Here is a 19,323-nt window from a genome sequence, read left to right as displayed (position 1 = left end):
TTCTACACTATCAAGTCACTACAAAAAAATATTTTTGATTCCCAAACATTTTTTTTCCCAGCACAAAATGAAATGTTACACAAAAACGTCAGTAAAGAAAGCAGTATATTAAGTGGTAAGACACACTTTTCAGACAAAAAAAAAAAAACCCACAATGAAGGCTGTTGGGTTTCACTGCAAAAATAAGAAGCGAGTGTAACAGTCAAAGTCTCCAGAAGAACCGTGTCTGGTTCTGTAACAAGATGCTCAATAAAACTTACAGCTCATTTGCTTATAAAACTACCCCAGACCACTGCATTTTTTTTTTTTTTTAAAGCACAGGGTCATCACACCAAATACTGCCTTTGTTTCATGCATTACCGTTTACTGCTCTTTACAGTATTTTTAAATGTAGAAGCATTTCATTATTTTCGAAGGCATCTTTGCCTCACAGCATTTCTTTGCATGTCCCAAAACTTTTGCACAGTTCTGAATATCTGGATAGTCATACGTAAATACACATATACTAAACATTAATTGGGGCAGAACACCTATGTTAAAACAAATTACCACCTCAGTTCCATTATTTGTTCCCTTAAAGTCGGCAGCAACAATATGAGAGACGAGCCAACAGATGTGCGATTCTGGAATGATTTGCACAGGTTTTTTTTTTTTTTTTTTTTTTAACTTGTCAATATTAACTTACACACACCCACTTGCCCCATCTCACATGCTCTAGACAGGGAAGGTACCCTGAATTTCATTCTAGGAAAATGGAGAATGCTTCAAGTTCATTAATATGAAATGAAACCTGTCAATGTAGCTAACATTAAACAAGCATACACTGCAGTTAACATGTGCATTAATTAATGATGCAATCAAAAAAATTTTAGCCACAAAATGGTCAAAAACATTCGGTTTTAGTCTGAAAGAAAAAAAATGCCACTTATGACATGAGATTAAAAAAAAACAACAAATAGGCCTAGACTTAACTGTCAAATCTAACACTTTACAACTAATGTTAATGGTGATGAAAATTAGAAAGAGATTAAATAACGAGTCAGTCAGCGCTTAGATGTTTTCAAACACTGAGCAGCAGAACAACAGTGAATCAGCCCATGTGGATATTACACAACTTGTAGAAGGATTATACAGAACATTTACGTTTTATGGCATTTGGCAGATGTCCTTATCCAGGAAGACTTACATTCACCTCATTTATACATATGAGCAGTGGAGGGTTAAGGGCCTTGCTCAAGGGCCCAGCAGTGAGAGCTTAGTGGTGCTGGAATTTGAACTCGACTACCTTCCGATCAGTAGTCCAACGTCTTAACCACTGAGCTACCACTGCCCGTCCTGATAAGGTTTTTTTTTTTTTTTTTTAAACTGTTTACTGCATGTTAATGCAGACCCACCTAAAAATCCACCACCCAGCTGAGTTTTCGTGCTTGCCACTGCCAAAAAGCAGTTCCCGACTGATGAATACAGCTGTATTGTAATAAGAAGAGTACGGAAGGGTGTAGTAAATATTTAAGCCTGAAATTGTGTAAATAATCTTTATGACTAAGGCTTTGGAAAACCGTTTTTTGTTTCATGACAAAAGTGCAGGGGGATGTTTTTTTTTATGCCATGTCAGCTTCTATGGCTATTTTCATGGCGAGAAATGTCTAAGGTACTCTATATAAGGTGTTTAAAATCTATTTTTCTTAAAAACTCAAATTGCATTAGGTTTGACTTTGTAAAAAATTTCTTCCAGAATGTTGACTGAATAAAATTAAAAAAAAAAAAATGGTTCTCACGGGGTTTCAAGGATAATGGACTTTGGCGGAAGGTACATGTTGGCGAGTCTTCTCCTAATATTTAAAAACTTGTGTGTCATCCTGGAGTGAGCTATTTGACAGCGGGTGGAGACGATCTGGTCCCAGCGATATGAAAACAGAGAAACGTTACTTTTGCAAACAATATGGCTGATTTCATGAAGTTTGTTCATGGTGCATTGGTCCCATTCAGCCATTTATTGTTAATATGAGTTTATTATGGGTTTCAGGTCAGTGGGAGATATTATATAGACACTTTTTGAAATCCGCTGATAATGCTTCTTTTGCAGCAGTGTCTGCTTCTTCATTTCCCAAGATTCCACAGTGTCCTGGTACCCAGCAGAAGTAAATATTAAAATTATGGGCCTCAAGAATCTTTACAAGTGTTGGGTGATCATGTTTTAGGGATGATATTGCTTGAAGACATGATTTTGAATCTGTAAACAGTTTTTATGTTGCCTAGTCTTTATGAAGGCCAGTGCTAAGATGATAGCGGTTGCCTCTGCTGTAAAAATTTAGTTGTTCTTAGGGATGGATATTCCTTTTTCTGGTGATTGATCACAAATGCAGATGATACACGGATCCATCTGTATATATAGGGGTATCTGGTGGATGTATTTCTCTAATGTATAGGAGTTGATGTTGAAAGTCATTTGGGTGGGTTTCAGATTTTTATTTTCTTGTTAGGTCTGAAATTATTTTATTTATTTATTTATTGTTTAAAGTGCGGGAAGGGGGGGGGGGTTGGATTGTACAGAAGTGCATCTGTTCCAATATGCTCAGATCTACTCTGAAATTTTGTAAATGTGGTTTGATCCGTTGTCCAAAAGATCGAATATGTCTTGGTTTTTGCTCACATAGGCTTTAAGAAGGGGTTGAGAAAACAGGATGGAAAGTGCGGGGGGGGGGGGGGGGTTAATTAATAAATAAATATCGCACAAAACTACTAGTCCGATTTGTGTGTCTCTCTACAAAGCAGTCATAAGCGTCAGAGGATGATAGTCAATGGATCTAAATAAATGTAGCAGTAATGTAACGTAAGGAATGTGAGTATTTGGGATGGCCAATTATCACTTCACAGAGAGGGAGAGAGAGAAAGAGAGAATAAGGTGGGATAAAGATAAAGAAACAGAGAGAGAGAAAGAAAGCAAGTGAGCTAGAAAGACAGAAAGAAAATAAGGTGGGATGAAGAGAGAGAGAGAGAGAGAGAGAGAGAGAGAGAGAGAGAGAGAGAGAGAGAGAGAGAGAGAGAGAGGAGTGTGAAAGACCAGCTCACCCCCTGCTGGAGAAGAACACAGTTCTGGTGTGTTCCTCAAGCTAGCAACGGCTCTCTCTCTCGCTCGGATACCTGGATAAGTCAGATACAAAGGGACAAACACTTACCAAACACATACACACTGTGGAGATGACAGCAGCACACACACTTCACACTTACCACCACATAGTGCAGGGGTGTAGACCACATCGATAAGACAGAAACGCAAGGCGAGACTGATTCAAGCCGAGGTGAAAATAATCCAATACTTTTACGGATTGGATTATTTACAAGAGGTTTCTGTTCAGCAGATATAAGAAGCAGCACTAGAGCGCAAATCTGCACGTCTGTAGCACGCATATCAGCTGTAATCACATTCATATTTCAGTCCACATCGCATCCTTACTAGCATCAGATGCTTCAGAGAGATCTCGCTATGTAAGATTATTCACGATGGCTTTAGATGGGCCGGTTCAGACTGGATATTACCAAAATAAATAAATAAATAAATAAAAATCCCTAACTGACACGATCCTCCTCTTGCCCCGAACAGTCGATCAGCCAAGACAGGCTTGGTGTCAGACGTTTGCTTCTTTACTGTTGCACTTGAACTACAAGATTTAACAACTGTTAACAAATACCGGACAACTACACCAACAGAAATCTGAGCAGAGTGTCACTGAACGCTGTTGTGACAGCTATCTTGGATAACCAGAATAACTTTTTCTACTAGGCTTGGCCGATATGACAATATTGATATTGTGATAAACACACTTTTCTGTGATGCATCTTTTTTATTACATTTAAAAAAAATTAAGAGTTTTTTCCCCCTCAATAATCACAAACTGAAATTTTTTTTAAACCTCCTTTCAGTGTTAAATATTCTTTATTTTATTATTTTAAATAAAATGTTATTGTTAAAAACTTTAAGTGAATTTATTTTTTCTAGACAAAAAACCCCCCAACACAGATCAACCAGATAAAAAAAATATATATATATACACATTACCATATTGCTACAACAAATAGCAAACCTATAAATCAATCATGATACATAATTGGGCATCGTAGAAATGTAATTCGACAATCATGTATGATACTTTCGTCATATCGCCCATCCCTAACCCTAGGTACTACACACTAGTTTACACTAATAACATTACACAACACTCCTCCCGAAGTCTGACAGCTGAAATGAAGCGGAAAGCTGAAAGTTAAAGAGTTCAAGATGATTTGTTTAAAAATATAATTATGCAGCTTAGTGAAGATTTGGGAATATATTGATGGAAAAGACAACCTTTAAGCTCCAGTGCAATGCTATAGAAGCAAAGGACTATATTTGGGGTAAGGGGATGATGGCGTACATTTAGTACAAATCGTCAATTCAGTTCTGCATACACGAATATATTTATTCATGGGCTCTCGATATCAAAGCACTAACTCAGCTCTAATTCAAATTAAGCTTCAATAATGTCATAGTTATGATGTACAAACAGGCCGTCGGCCATTTACTCACCATGACAGAATTTTAGTTCATGGCATTCTGTGCCAAAAATAAACTGAACCAGATTCTCTCAACTATGCATTTAGGCTACAGTGGATATAAAAAGTCTACAGACCCCTGTTAAAATAGCAGGGTTTTTGTGATTTAAAAAATTTACCCAAGTTAAATATGATAATAACAACCAATGAAATTCAAGTGGAAAAACAAATGGATTTTTTTTTTTTTAAATGTATGTATGAATGTAAAATGTATTTACATTTTAAATATAACCTGGCTGTATAAGTGCGTGCACTCATAATGGTGCATGTGACTATGCTCATAATTAACCAAATCACATTCAAACTCATGTTCAAAAGTAATCATACTACAGCTATCATCAATGAAGTGATTCTGATTAACGCCAAATAAAAACCAGCAGTTTCTGTAGAACAGTACTGACATCTTCACAACAAAGCATGTACAGGGTCTCACTGTCGAAAGGTATCGATCAGGAGAGGGGTAAAAAAAGGAATTTCCAAAACATTAAACATACCATAGGACACCGTGAAGGCAGTGATTAACAAGTGGTGAAAATGGGGCACCATGGCGACATCATCAAAAACAGGACGTTCCTCCACAAGGACAAGAAGAAAACTTACCAGGGAGGCTGCCATGAGACCTACAGCAACATTAAAGGAGCTGCAGGAATATCTGGTAAGTACTGGAGGCTTGTAAGTGACACCAATCTCTTAAATTCTTCACATGTCTGGGCTATGGGGTAGGGTCGCGAGACAGAAGCTCTTTCTCAAGGAAAGACATCCAAGTCGTCTAAATCAGCCCAAACCATGTGGCAAAATGTGTCATGGTCTGATGAGACCAATACAGAACGTTTGGGCATAATTATAAAAAGATATGTTTGGCACAAAAACAAGACAGCTCATCACCTAAATACCACCAGACTCATGGAGAAGCATGGTGGTGGAAGAATCATGCTGTGAGGCTGCTTCTCTTCAGCAAGGATTGGGTCTCTAACGGAGATAAGCATGAAGAGCTCTAAATCCCAATCAGTTTTGGCACAAAGCACAAATCCAAGTCAACAAAGGAAAGGCTTCAGAAGGTGATCAACATTATGGATTGTCCCAGTCAGAGCCCAGATCTAAATAGTATTAAAAACCTGTGGAATGACCTGAAGAGCATTGTGCACAGGAGATTTCTTCACAGTTTGACAGATCGGGAGCATTGCAAGGAAGACTGTAATAAAATTCGCAAATCCAAAAAGACTGAGTGCTGTGTTATAAGTAAAAGGTGCTTTAACAAAGTAATAGTTAAAGGGTGTGCACTTATTCAACCAGGTCATTCAACATAGGTTTTTTCTTTTTCCTAAAATGTTTGTTTACCTGAATTTTGCTGGTTCCATTAAAAGGTGGAAAAAGATCTGACATGACTTATCTTGCTTTCATTTTTTACACCATAAAAACCGGGAACTTTAACAGGGGTGTGTAGACTTTTTATATCCACTGTGTGTAAATTGTTCCGACAGCATGATGCAAGTAATAGTTTACACAGGGTTCTTGCCATATCTACTTAGGGCTTTTTATTTATTTATTTATTTCGTTTTCCAATTTATTGATTCTATTAAAAGGTCTGTAGCCGTGCTATGAAAGGAGTCAAATGCATAAAATATGCATTAGGAGAGTTAAAGTTAACGCTTCACGACCCTGTCGCTTATTCATCAAAGTTGCATAGCAATGAGTAAACATTTTAGTGCAGATATCGACATATAAAATAATTCATGAACGTTTCACCTTTAAACAAGCGGTGATCTGAAGTGCAATTAAAGAATCAGCTTTGGCTGCATAGACACGTGTTACCACTCACTAGTTTTTTTTTTATGTACCCATCAGATGCTTATGTCTTTTTTAAACAGCCTACAGTATGCAAAGGAGTGAAAAACTAATGAGTTGATAAGAATTCACATTTGAGTCTCTGATTCACGTTTAATCTACTCAAATCATTACTTCCTACACTTACTGATAATGGTGAGATTTATTTTGATGATTTAATTGCAACCATTGTTCAGATTGTTAAAACGTTGTGCTTAAACGTACACACACTACAGCCAGATGTGAGGAGTCTGTACAGATAGAGAAATAAAATTGTTTTGTGATCAGATTTGAACACATGCACCTTTGATAAATAAGGATCATTGGCATCTTGCTCCCATATTACAACTAAATAGATGTACTTTTTCTAAAACGATTTAATTACTGTAATTTGTAGATGATCAGGTCTGTAAATGAGGGATATGAAATTCTATACCAGACGTGTGCAAGAACCCTGTTGTAACACTGTCTGTGCTGCTGCGTGACAAAATTTTCACCTGCTCCTGAAAGAAGTTTTATTTACATAAAAAAAAATTAGACATTAAGCTATGTAGCTCCTTAATCTTTATACAGCATCAGTGAGGAAAGAAAAGGCAATTCCTCCAATGATGTGAATGTTTAAAAGAAAAAAACAAAAAGCCAAAATATATGCATTTAAATTGTGATTTGACCTAAGAATGTGTTTTTGTTTGTCCATGTTCCTAAGCAATGATGAATGGTACAAATCCAAATAAAAATTTACAAAATCACAAACATTGAGTTTCAAGTTACTTGACCAATTGTTGCTCGGATGAGTTTTTATTGAAACGGAACAAACAAAAAATAAAAGTTATAAATACAAACATCAGAGAACAAACTGTCAGGGCTCTTAAGGTGAGCCAAACCAAAAGTCCTAACGAGCAAATTTCAAAAAAGAAAAAAAAAGTCTGAAGTTATGTCAGGTTTAAAAAAAAAAAAAAAAAAAAAAAAAAAAACCACAATTTAACTACTTTCTAGAAATGCTAAACATACACTTTTAACGGTACTTCCAGCTACAAAATTTTGTTGTTCCTTCCCGTGGATTCTTTTCTCCACTTCCAAAAAAAGAAAAGAAAATGAAGCTCTAGTCATAGCCATTATGTACAAGCAAGACCCTATGCCACTATCATAAACCACAGAACGAGAGAGAGAGAGAGAGAGAGTAAAAGAGATCGGGGGTAATAAGAGAGTGTACAGTATAGATGTCTTTCGAATGGGGGGGGTTGGGGTGAATGAATGTTTGGACAGGAGCTTTCTGTAAGACCATTTCATGATTTTAAACGTACAGACTTTTTTGTCTTTTTTTTTATTTATGAATTTTTTTTTTATTTTTATTTTTTAAAGAAGTCAAAGTTCTCGTTTCTTTTAAAATGTTCATTGCTGGCTTTTAAAACAAAGAACAAATGGAAGGGATAAAAGTGGAGCATGATTTAAGACAAAAATGTCCCAGTCATTCGTGTGTGAGAGTGTGAGAAAGAGAGAGCAAACCAATCAAGGGAAGGAGGAGGAACGGATACATTCTTGTCTTCAGCCAAAACGTACTTTCAGCCAATCAGGATTTGTGAAGCCAATTCTGGGGCGTATCCTTATTGTGTCACTGACATACTCTACGGAGGGAGAAGGAGAATAGAAGTCAAACACTGCCAGCCAATCAACGTCTGAGTGTTTTTTTTTTTTCCACAGGAGGACGGTGGGAACGTGTTCGAGTTGCGTTTAATTTACTTTTGGTGATTTTTTTTTTCCTTTCTCTTATTGTTGCCAAATACCTTTTCATGGGGGGTGATGTGTGTGTCGTCTACTTCCACTGCTGCCCGTAGGAATCTTGGGAGAACTCCAGGGTGTCGTTGCTGTAGTAGTTACTGGAGTAGTCGCCCCCTTGCTGTAACGGCTGCTGAGCGATTGGCTGCGACCCCCAGTTCTGCTGATTGGTCGTCTGGCGTCGTTTTGAATCCGGTTGGTTAAACACGTCTGCCTTTCTCTTTCCACCCACGTTGCCACCACGATTCCCACGGGCACCCCTGGTGCCACGTCCACCCCTGGGTGATTGGAAAGGGCCGCCTCGTCCTCCTCCGCGTCCTCCTCGTCCTGCCCCCATGGGGGCGCCTCCCCTCGGCACATAGCCGCCTCTGCCACGAGCCGGGGGAACCCCGCGTGCTCTGGGAGGAGGCGGAGCTCCACGGCTCCCTCGGTTGCCACGTCCCCTTATCGGGTACACTTCTTCATACCCATAGTAGGGATCATCATAACCACCACGGTAGTCATGGTAATCGTAACCGTAGTAGTCATCGTAGTATTCTTCATAGCCGTAGTAATCGGGTGGGTAAGAATAGCCACCGCGACCACCTCGTCCACGGACGCGGCCCGGGGGTGGCATGCGAGGTGGGGGGTAGTAGTAATAATCATCATACCTGCACAGATGACAACAAGGATTCTGAAAAGTGTACCTTGGTGCATTTTGAGCATCTTTCGACCTGATCTATGCGGATTAACAGTGAAGAGGAACATCATTGCAAACTTCATAACCAACTGAAAACCTGTTTAACCCCAATGCAAACTCTTATGCAGAGTGGATAAAACTCATAACAGCTGTTTTGATCAGACTTTCTCTCATATCATACCACAGCTATTAGACTTAAGGTTATTACATGCGAGTTTTGAGTAAACAGGTTTTCTGGCCTTTTCTCTCTTCTGAGTGTGTGCAAAGTCTCACCCTGTGTTTCTGCTGGTCTGTCGGGCAGCTTGCCGCTCTTTCCTCTTCTTATCTGGAGGCTTAGCCAGGACAATCTCAATCTCCTCTCCCCCAAGCTCCTTCCCATTCATCTCTTCCATGGCCTGACACACACACAAACGCACAGAATTCAACATCGCATTTATTCAGCACATCAAGTGCTCTTGCCCTTAAAATTAATTTCCTGTTACGTCATTTGTCATGTAGAAAAACATGTGCAGGTACAATAAAGCCGATAATCCGCCCTGCCCCTCAAGTGAATGATCACACATTCTGCCTAATTTTATTATTACCTTAACAGCAGCGTCCCTCTCCTCAAAGTGAACGAAAGCATAGTCTTTCAGTTTCTTAACACGTTCCAGTTTCCCAAACTGCGAGAAGGTCTTCTCCAACAGCTCCTCTGTGACAGAAGTGGCTAGCTTACGGACAAACAGCACCTTCACCTGAAAGAGTTATTGAGAAAACATTTTGAGAGAACCTCCTTTAAATAAATCCTGATGTGAATTCATTCACCGAGTCTTTCATCTACACAACGTTAAAAACAACCCCACCTTGGCCATGACCTCAGGGTCAGGCTCAGCGACCGGATCGGCCCACTCCACAGTCACGGGATTGCCCCACACCTTAATTTTGCCGCTCATGAGGCGGCGGCGGGCCTGCGCTGCTGACTTGTGGTCCTCATACTCTAGAAAGCAGAAACCTCGGTTCTTCTTCTTGTCGTCGGCTTGCGTGTACAGAATCACTTCCTGTAGACCCTCTGGAACAGGCACGCCAGCACACACACACGATATTCGAACCAAATATAAGCCTTTGCACTCAATACAGAGACAAACAAGAACTTTACAGGACTCTACCATATAAACGGCTGAGAATTAGAAATGCTATCATACCCTTCTACTAGTTTCTTGGGTATTAAAATATACCCAATGTAGATTAATTGTTTTACAAATAATTGCATGTTTGGAGGGTTCTGACCTGTCACTTTGCCAAAGTCCTCCAAAATACTCTCCCTGGTCTTGTTCTTTGGAATGGAGCCCACAAACAGTCGGTTGTTGGCGACCGATATGCAGACACCCAAATACTTCCCTGGCCTGATCTCATAATTATCACACTGTGTGAGAGAGAGAGAGAACACAAGTACGTGTTGATTGTATACAATCACGCTAATTCAATTCAGGTTACTATTGTAAGGGGTTCTCCCATTTCTGGGTGCAGTGTGGAAGTGTGTCAGTGTGGTGTTCTGCACACTCACCAGTTTGACAGCCTCCTGTGCAGCGTCTTTGCTGCAGAAGGTGATGAACGCATAGCCGCGGTTCTGTCCGGACAGAGGGTCCATCATTAACCTCAGGTCCCATATGGGTCCTGCCTTCTCAAACAGCGGAACCAGCTCGTCTTCATACAAGTCCCGAGGAATTTTCCCCACGAACACCTACACGTGCAGTAAAATGAAAGAATCAGTACCTTCACAGCATTCAAAGAACAAAAGACTTTCAAGTCCATTTGATTCGAAGACTGAAGGAGTGTCTGAGTGAGGTGCTCTCCGACCCACCTCTGGGAGAACTGAAAAAATTTATCAACTCTGACGCAGTAAAACTTCTTCATATAGATATAAGACTTTTTCAAGTCTTATATGTGACACTCAACAATCCTCTAACCAGCTCAAGCACACCTGGTGCAACTAATGAAGCCCTTGATTAGTTATATCAGGTGTGCTTGAGACAACACCTGTTTTGCATATTTGTGCTGTTGTGAGGGATTCTAATCAGGAAGTTGAATAATTTTGAAACTGGAGAAATTAGAAGTTGTATTTTCAGTTGAATTTGGGGAAACCACTTGAAGCATTCGCTGTGGTGAACTATTTAAGTTATTTTAGTTTGATTTGTTCATTGCAAACAGCTGAAAATCTGTAAATTTTGACAACAAACCTGATTTGCAATGGCGGTTGAATCATTTTGACTGCAACTGTACTGACAAACTTGATTTAAACTGAACCTCTTAGGGAACTCGCACGAGCGTCCCCAAACCCTCGCACACAGTGGAGCATTTTAGATATAAACATAAATTTGAACTCGTGCATCACCGTCATGCTTCCATGCTGCACAAGCTCCGTTTGGTAAAGTTTACAGGTTTCAATCTTCTTTGCTGCATTTAATACAAAATGCTCCCCTGCCTTAGAGGTCACACGTTTCAACGCTCTTGATTACACCTTTGTCTGATGAAGACTGGGGTTATGTTGGACATGAAAGGTAACATTGACTGGGTATTCTGCTAAAGATAGCGGTGTCGCGTAATGTGCATCTGATGTCACGTGCTGTCGTCTGAGAAACGGCTTACAATTCCGGGTTCGTTAATAAAAACAAAACAACAATAAACGAGCCATGTTCCATTTAAGACGATACTACCGTTCTAAAATTCATACATTAGATGGCAGAGCATATAGTGCATAGCGTAAGTGTGTAGTACATCATTTGGGACACAACTTTGGTTATCCAGTGGTATCTAGACACATTGGACAAAGGTGTGTTTTCCAGATGCTTTATTTCTAATCAATGAATGTAAAAGTTTTACAAGTGCATTACACACTATGATGGCTGGAGTTACACCATCACTTTCTGCATTGCCTTCTTGTTAATGCTACTTTGCTGATTATGGATTATAACCTGTTTATTACTCGGAACAGCCCTGAATCCTCTTGCCTTACTGGCTTGGTCTCTTTACACACACCCTCACCCAACTTTTATTTATTTATTACATTTTGGGTCATATAATCACATTCAGTGTGAAACAAAACCAAACGTATTCGTTTTGCCCTGATTCAGACCACTCTCACAAAAAGACTAACCGACACGAAACTACCCTTATGCATTGTTAAACCAGTTTTTTTCTGTTTGCCGTGCGAGTTAACAGAAGTTAACGTACAAAAAAACTTGCTGAAAAATATTACCTCGGTGCCAATACCAGGCTGCGTGCCCGAGAAAACTGCCTCTGGGGGCGGGCCGCCATATTTCCTCTGGCCTGTAGTGACATCCAGGGTATATCCGGTCCTCTCCAGCAAAGTCTGTGGGCAGGGCAGTGATGTCATCAGCGTGAGACAAAATAAAATCCAGTGCCTGAACACGCAAGTCTCCATTGCTCACTCTCCAAAAGAAGAAGAAGAAAAAAAAAACAGTTCACCTTTATCTTGGACTCGTCAGGGCCTTTTGTGGATTCCTGTATTTTGCTGCCTTGCTTTTCCCTCTGTCTGTAGGTCTTCATGACACCACACAGGAAAGCGCTCTTATTCTGCAAGGCATCACAGAAACAATTAAGACACTCAGTATGTTTACATGGACAGCAGTAATCTAATTAGTGACCTTATTCTGAGTAAGACAATATACTGATTAAGGTGTTTACATGAGTCGCTTTTAGATTACTCCTTTCCTGTTCCTGTTTTACATGTTATAGAACATAGATCGATTAACATCACGTCATTACGTCTCCATGCCACGCCGTCCCTCCAGAATTTCACGTATCGACATACAGTTGGTCTTCGTTATGGTACCGTATACAGTTTTGGGTGTTTCATTTTTAATTTTACGAACGCTTCAAGTGCAGTTAATTATTTATCATGCTATACGTGCAAACAGAGGACTGCTTGAAGCGTGGGCTGTGTCCCTTACCGCATACTTACCTACTATATAGTAGCTGATATACGTGTATACACCTACTATATAGTAGGTAAGTACGCGGTTTCGGACGCAGCCGTGCTCTCTTGTTTGCCTCAAACGGTTGAGCACTGCAGTGTGTGTACATGTCCTGTCGCAAAATGCGGTGAAAACTCCCACACGACGTTAATAGTGTAATTAAGGTGTGTACATGTCTGTAATACACGTCGATAATGCGACTAAAACAGGAATACTCCACAGGACTTAATTCCATTTGTGTTTACTTGGAGTATGACTTTAGTCTGATTAAGGTAATTAAAAATTGCTGTTTACATGCTAGTTTCTTAATCAGAGCATTGTCTTAATCAGGTTAACATTGGATTATTGTTGTCCGTGTAAACGTATTGACAAACAAAAATGATTCACTTTACACTGAACAAAAGGATCTTATAAAAGGTTTTCGGTTCAAAGAGAACAACCGAAGGACTCACCTGAACATGAGACAAGTCACTCTCTTTAAACTGCTGCAGTACAGACAGAGCTCCCTCTTCGTTAAACTCACGCAGAGCATCGATCGCCCTCTCATCAAGATCAGCATAGGCCACCAAACCTGCAGCATACACACACACAAAATCCTTTTGCTATGCATGCACACACACCATACCGCCACAAAACACCAGAACCTCAAACGAGCTAAAATTAACCTGTTTTAGGTTCCTTATGAAAGTAAACTTGCTCAAAAAGTTCTTCTGAAAGTGTTTACGAAAGTATTTACTCTTGCTGAGCCCTTCTCTTCGTGTAAAGCATGTAAACGGGCTGTAACATAGACTGTGTATTTGCGGTGGAGTTATTTATAACCAGCTCACCAGTCTGGAAGATGTTGTCCAAACTCTCAGCTACTTTCTGGGGAAGTCCAGCATCAATGAGAGTCTGGTAGTTCTCTGTGTGCGTCGTCGAAACGTCCATAGGCTCCTCTTCTTCTTTTGCAGGAGCAGAGCTGCCATTCACTTCAGCAGCCATTCCTCTGAGAGAAAAAAAAGAAATACAGAGAGAAAGAGAACATCAGCTCGAGTATGGATGCTACAGTAAGTCAGAGTATGGTCAGAGGGTTACCTTAAAAATATTTTTTAAAAGCAATTTCTGTTACTCAGTCGAGTTTCTTTACACCACTGGTTCTGATCTCTTTTGCACCCAGCTGCAACTTGACAGAAATTTACACACACCCCCCTCTGGAATCAAGCAAAATCACACATCATCAGCCTTGGTTTCTCTGTACAGGTGATGTAGCTACACTGAAAACCCTTTAGCTGTGTAATAAACTGCTGTTGTATACACCTTACACTTTGTATTCACTCTGAGCATGACCCTAACCCTTTACACACCACGGCACTCCTGATCAGAACAAAACCACTATATATTGTGGCTACGCAGCCATGCACACTAGTTACGTTTTTCCTCGCAGCGTCTCGGTCTTTCAGCTTACAACAACAATGCAATACATACCGACAGCACAAGAGATTTTAACGAATAACCGATCTCAAAACTACTTGAAAGAAAGAAGGGCATTTAAGGGATTTGAGCTTCATTTGAGGCCAACCAACCCACAAAAATAATGGCTAATGTTCAGTACTACAGAAACGGCACTGGCGGTGGGGTCCGTGGTTCACAGAGAGTTCCATGGTGTACATCCAGGACGTGTATCCAAGAATCAAAAAAGTCCACGGGGTTGAGTCGGTCCGATCCAAGCAGATTTGAACCAGACGCCTAGGCGAAGTGTAGACAGCTCGTTCTGTTTCAAGCAGGATGTGTGCTGTTCGGTGCTGTAGAGCGTCTCATGCGTTCGGGATTAGAGGAGGAGTGGGATCAGGATCAAGTCCGGGTCCAACCCCTGGACTTGTGGTTCTGCAGTACTGGGAATTACTTTCCACTACTTGTTGATTATGCCATGTTGTACGCTTAATGGTTGGTCACGTGAATGAAAGGGGGTTCAATCCTTGAAAAAAAATATATGTATATGCACACACTGTAGGAAGGGCTGTTGTTGCCATGACACTGTTTAATCGAAAAGTTTAGGAATAAAAACCTCCATTACATACAATTACCAGGTAAACACTACTGTTAAGAATTTTTCCCCCTTTACATCTGTTAAAAATATAAGATGGTCCTTAGAAAATATTATTTAACTCTGAAAGGTAACACAAAGGGTTGTGTACCCTTGCATCAGGCTACACGAGCGAGCAAGCGCGCGCGCCACAGCGTTCCCGCCCCCTTCCCAGACAACAAACAATATGAAACCAAGTCCGTCCGGGTCTAACATAAAAATAAAAACAACTATGTTTCATTTAAATTTAATTTTTAAAAAAATGCACGGCGAATTGTTTAGATAGCTCAATCATCATCGTGTCAGCGACATCTTAAAACTGGGTTTAATAAATTAAATAAAATAAACAAAACCCTGATCACGCAGAAACGCTAACACTTCACCTAGCACGCGCGTGTTCGCTGATAGTTAAAAGCACGCGCGTATAGTCAATAGCTAGTTTAGCTACACAGCTTGTGTTTTCTTCGAGAAAGACGAAAATCCTTTTTCTACAGTCATAAATAATTCCACTAAGACGTGCTAACACACACACACACACACACACACACACACACACACACACACAAGCGTTCCGCCCCCTTAACAAAACTAGCGCCACACCATGCTAGCCAGCTAGCTAGCTAGCTCAAACAACCCGAAAACCACAATTAAGCTAACTCCAAGCTGTTCCATTATCGACACCATGGGCTAAACAGATAAAGTTGATAAAATGTTATCAGTAACAACGAACAAACAAACACATTTAAAACAAAAGAGACGGTTGGAGCAGCTAGCAAACCGGCTAAACCGTATTAGCTACAGTGTATTAGCCGCGGCCTAGCCGTGGAATCCTTTCACAGATTCAAATCGACCAACCGCCAAATTAACAATTTAAATAAAAACACCGTTTTGAGGAAGCTTACCGATATGAATAGTATTATTATTATTGTTGTTATTATTTTATCCCACGGAACGACTGCTGTACAGTTGAACGCCTCAACAGACGCGCCGGAAAATAAAAGCCACAGGAAACGTGAATGAGCGCGTGTGTAACTGGAGATCCACGAGACACACACACATACACGCGCGCGCGCGCATATACACACACAAAAGCCCTGGTCGCTCAAACAACGCCACTTCCTCGCGCGGCGCGGCGAAGCCACCAGCCAATCCCGTGTCTCGATTCCAATTCCACCACGCCCACATTCCACCCCCACTTCCACTCGACCACTTTTTTTGGTAGATTTGTTTAAATAACGCTGTTTAACATGGAACATATTTCAGTTCGAGATTTTTTTTCCGTGTGATATTAAAACGGTACCATGAAACACGATTGCTTTTTTTATTTCTAACAGCGAGGAGAAGTGAGTAAAGTAGGGCCCTCTGATTTTATTTATTTATTTGTTTTATTTTGTAGCTTTGGATTGGACTCGAACCCCCAATGGCGCCAGACTGCGCACGTACTTTGCGCAGGCGGAGCGCGCGCCTCCATTCGCGAACAGAAGAAGCCGGGCTCGGGCGCAGAGCGAACTGGTTTCTAGAATCCGAATACGAGTGAAGAGCGCGCGCCAGTGGTAACCGACAGGATGCAGCGTTCCAGTGTTCCAGAAATAGAATTAGAACGAAATGCGCGTTCCACGCTTGGCGCGTGCACGCGCTGGTCTGTTGATTAATGATTAACGATCGTCACGTGACACTGGCATTGTAATATAGCTGTGCTAGCTGTAACATAATTGCTTCATCTAGTACATTCATTTGTCATGCAAAATATTTGCAAATGACAATAGGTGAGACATCAATCAACCAATCAATCAATCCATCCATCCATCTACTGAAAGCAAATGAAGACAACTGCCCAAAAGAATAGATCACTAAAGCACCTTGGTGAGAAGGTGTTGATAATTTCCTATAACAGCATCTCTGACAATAGTGCAGCTATAGATCAAATCACAGGTTTATGTCAATTACGGCCAAAAGTATGTGGACACCTGATCATCACGCCCATATGTGGTTAACCCCAGAATGAAAGTCAAAATAATAAATACAGTTTTAAAAAATTTTGTGTGTAACTGTTCATAGAGTGATTTTTTTTCTGTAAGGAGACTCTAACTTAACATTTCAGGAGTCTGTGTAACAAATAAAAAAAAAGTGAGAGACTTGGGGGTTCGAGTCCCGCCACTGCTCTGTGTGTGTGGAGTTTGCATGTTCTCCCTGTGCTGTGGGTTCCTCCGGGTACTCCAGTTTCCTCCCCAGGTCCAAAGACATGCATGGTAGGCTGATTGGCATGTCCAAAGTGTCCATAGTGTATGAATGGGTGTGTGAATGTGTATGTGATTGTGCCCTGCGATGGATTGGCACCTTGTTCAGAGTGTACCCCGACTTGTGCCCCATGCTCCCTGGGATAGGTTCCAGGTATTACATGCCATGAATAAAAGGCAACAAATTACCAGTAGAGACCCAAAGGGACCATCACAGCTTCCATTAAAACCAATACAATTCCAATTATAACCATTAAAACCAATACAAATTTTATGAGGGTTTCTATTGTTTTTTGTTTGTTTTTTTCAGCAGGGCTAACTTGTGTCATGGACTTGTGTCCATAACATTAAATGTAATATAAACGGATAAAAAGTATGATTTCTCATTCATTAATAAATTCAAAACTGTAATTGTTTAATTGCTGTGGTTTAAGACGAATAAAACATTTTACAACACACTGTTATTGGAGAATTATTATTATTATTATTATTATTATTATTGCTACATTTTATTTTACTATAACAACACAACCCCAACAAGTGTTTTATTAATTACATAGGATATTAGATAAATAGGTACAGAATACATTACAAACATTTCTTTAGTGAACAGGTCTATATAAAAGTCTGGAAACAGGTGTATGTTTCAGTTTCGGTCACCATGTTGTAGGATTTATTATTTTGTAACATTTACTTTGTATTTCGGTTTTTGTGGATTTATTTATTTTTTTGAAATTGAACAAGGTTTTAACTTGTCTCTAGCAAAAATAAAAACATCTTAATGGCTTATGGTCTTAATTCTATAATAATAACACAGGTTGTAGCGTCATCTGGTCTAAAATGAGCTTTCAGAATTATTTTAAAGATCGCGTTTCTATGGCAACAGAGGCATTTAAATGCATTAACCCTGAAACTGGACGTACGAGACCTCGTGGCGCAACGGTAGCGCGTCTGACTCCAGATCAGAAGGTTGCGTGTTCAAATCACGTCGGGGTCACGCTGTTTATTTCTCTCCTTTGGGAATAAAAATCTGGCTTAGAGGTGCGATCAAAACAACTGCAACAATACATCTGTAAACATCCGCATGTTCTGAGAGTTTCTACATAACCAACACTGAGTTACTGAATTGACCAAACTGAGTTTTCTCCTGGGAGAATAAACCCATGAGCCACTCGAGGGCGTACTTTACAGTCTAAGTTTATTCATATACAGTTTAGTAAACGCTGTGTATGAAAAAGGAAAATATCTGCTCATTTTTTCCTATGCTATTTCAAAAACATAATGACTGCATGATATATAGGTGTAGGGTAATATGCCAAATTCACAGGGCTGTTTTTTGTTCGTTATAATAAAAGAAATGAATTTGGCATGTGACTACTGGATGCAGGCAAATTGTTCTGCTCAATTCCAATGCCATTATCTTCTCATGATCAAGTCTGACAATTGCATACACTCTTAAAACAGATAACACGTGTTAATTTTCAACACACCTGCGTGCCTATATTAAGGACAACACATTTTGTGTTGTTTTCAACATCGTGTGTGTGAGGGAAATTATTCATTTTTACTTTGTAATAGTTTTGTTCTTGTTCTGTTCATGTTCATCCGAGGAGAACGCCTAAGAACGCCATGTCATGTCACTGAGATCAGTACAGAATGTTTATCTGCTTACAGAAACACAAACATGTTCTTCTGTTCAGGGTTCGTCTAAACATTTTCTAAGACCTTAAAACAAAGCCTGTTTGAACTACCTCAAACCGCTTCTTATCGGTACACAGATGTGTGTCATGCTCTGCGTTTCATATATATATATAGTAGTGGTTCAGCACAAGCGCTTCAGGGCGCTCTCATTATTCTATCCTGCTTTATTCTATCCTGTATTAACCATCTTTCTGTAATAAACCTTTTTACCTTCAGAGGACAAGTATGCGAGTGTTGTCTAATTTCCACGAAAATTTGGCGTCTCCTGGCTGGGCTGCGCGAGTCCTTTCAGCTTTTCTGGAAAACAAGCAAACTGGAGGACGCCCGTGGAAAAGTTTCACCCTGAACTCCGTATTGACACGCAGGCGGTTGCCCTTTATTGTGCAGAGCGAAAGACCGATGCAGCCTTACCACTGACTGGTAGGAATCATCAAGAATTTAGAATTAGAATTTTCTAAAGTCATTGTGTATTGCTGT

The 19,323-nt window shown here is 40.1% G+C and overlaps 1 protein-coding gene and 1 non-coding gene across 11 annotated transcripts in view; one reads left to right on the top strand and one right to left on the bottom strand.

The window, feature by feature from the left end:
- The window catches only part of LOC128617903 (heterogeneous nuclear ribonucleoprotein R), a 24,811-nt gene extending 5,585 nt beyond the window's left edge, over positions 1–19,226 (bottom strand). For 3 of the 10 annotated variants that reach the window (XR_008387634.1, XR_008387633.1, XM_053641130.1), the window contains exons 1-11: positions 19,057–19,226; positions 13,674–13,831; positions 13,299–13,417; positions 12,338–12,445; positions 12,108–12,221; positions 10,416–10,592; positions 10,139–10,274; positions 9,715–9,920; positions 9,457–9,606; positions 9,146–9,267; positions 8,202–8,843 (exon numbers count right to left, since the gene is read on the bottom strand). Coding sequence is in view for 3 of the 10 variants with exons in the window: in XM_053641130.1 (XP_053497105.1) it covers positions 8,231–8,843; positions 9,146–9,267; positions 9,457–9,606; positions 9,715–9,920; positions 10,139–10,274; positions 10,416–10,592; positions 12,108–12,221; positions 12,338–12,445; positions 13,299–13,417; positions 13,674–13,827 (1,899 nt within the window). In the remaining 7 variants the exon portion in view is untranslated. Of the gene's footprint in view, positions 1–1,394; positions 1,468–1,778; positions 1,895–3,072; positions 3,145–7,196; positions 8,043–8,201; positions 8,844–9,145; positions 9,268–9,456; positions 9,607–9,714; positions 9,921–10,138; positions 10,275–10,415; positions 10,593–12,107; positions 12,222–12,337; positions 12,446–13,298; positions 13,418–13,673; positions 13,832–15,810; positions 15,989–19,056 lie in introns of those variants that run through there. The other 7 variants (XR_008387630.1, XR_008387628.1, XR_008387631.1 and 4 more) reach the window with 6 other exon arrangements.
- trnaw-cca (transfer RNA tryptophan (anticodon CCA)) lies at positions 18,071–18,142 on the top strand. The gene has a single exon. It is a non-coding gene; the product is annotated as a tRNA-Trp (tRNA).
- Positions 19,227–19,323: the final 97 nt, after the last annotated feature.

This window comes from Ictalurus furcatus, chromosome 14 (assembly GCF_023375685.1).
Source record: "Ictalurus furcatus strain D&B chromosome 14, Billie_1.0, whole genome shotgun sequence".
In the NCBI taxonomy this organism is placed as follows: domain Eukaryota; kingdom Metazoa; phylum Chordata; class Actinopteri; order Siluriformes; family Ictaluridae; genus Ictalurus; species Ictalurus furcatus.
This window is presented reverse-complemented; position numbering and strand designations above follow the sequence as displayed.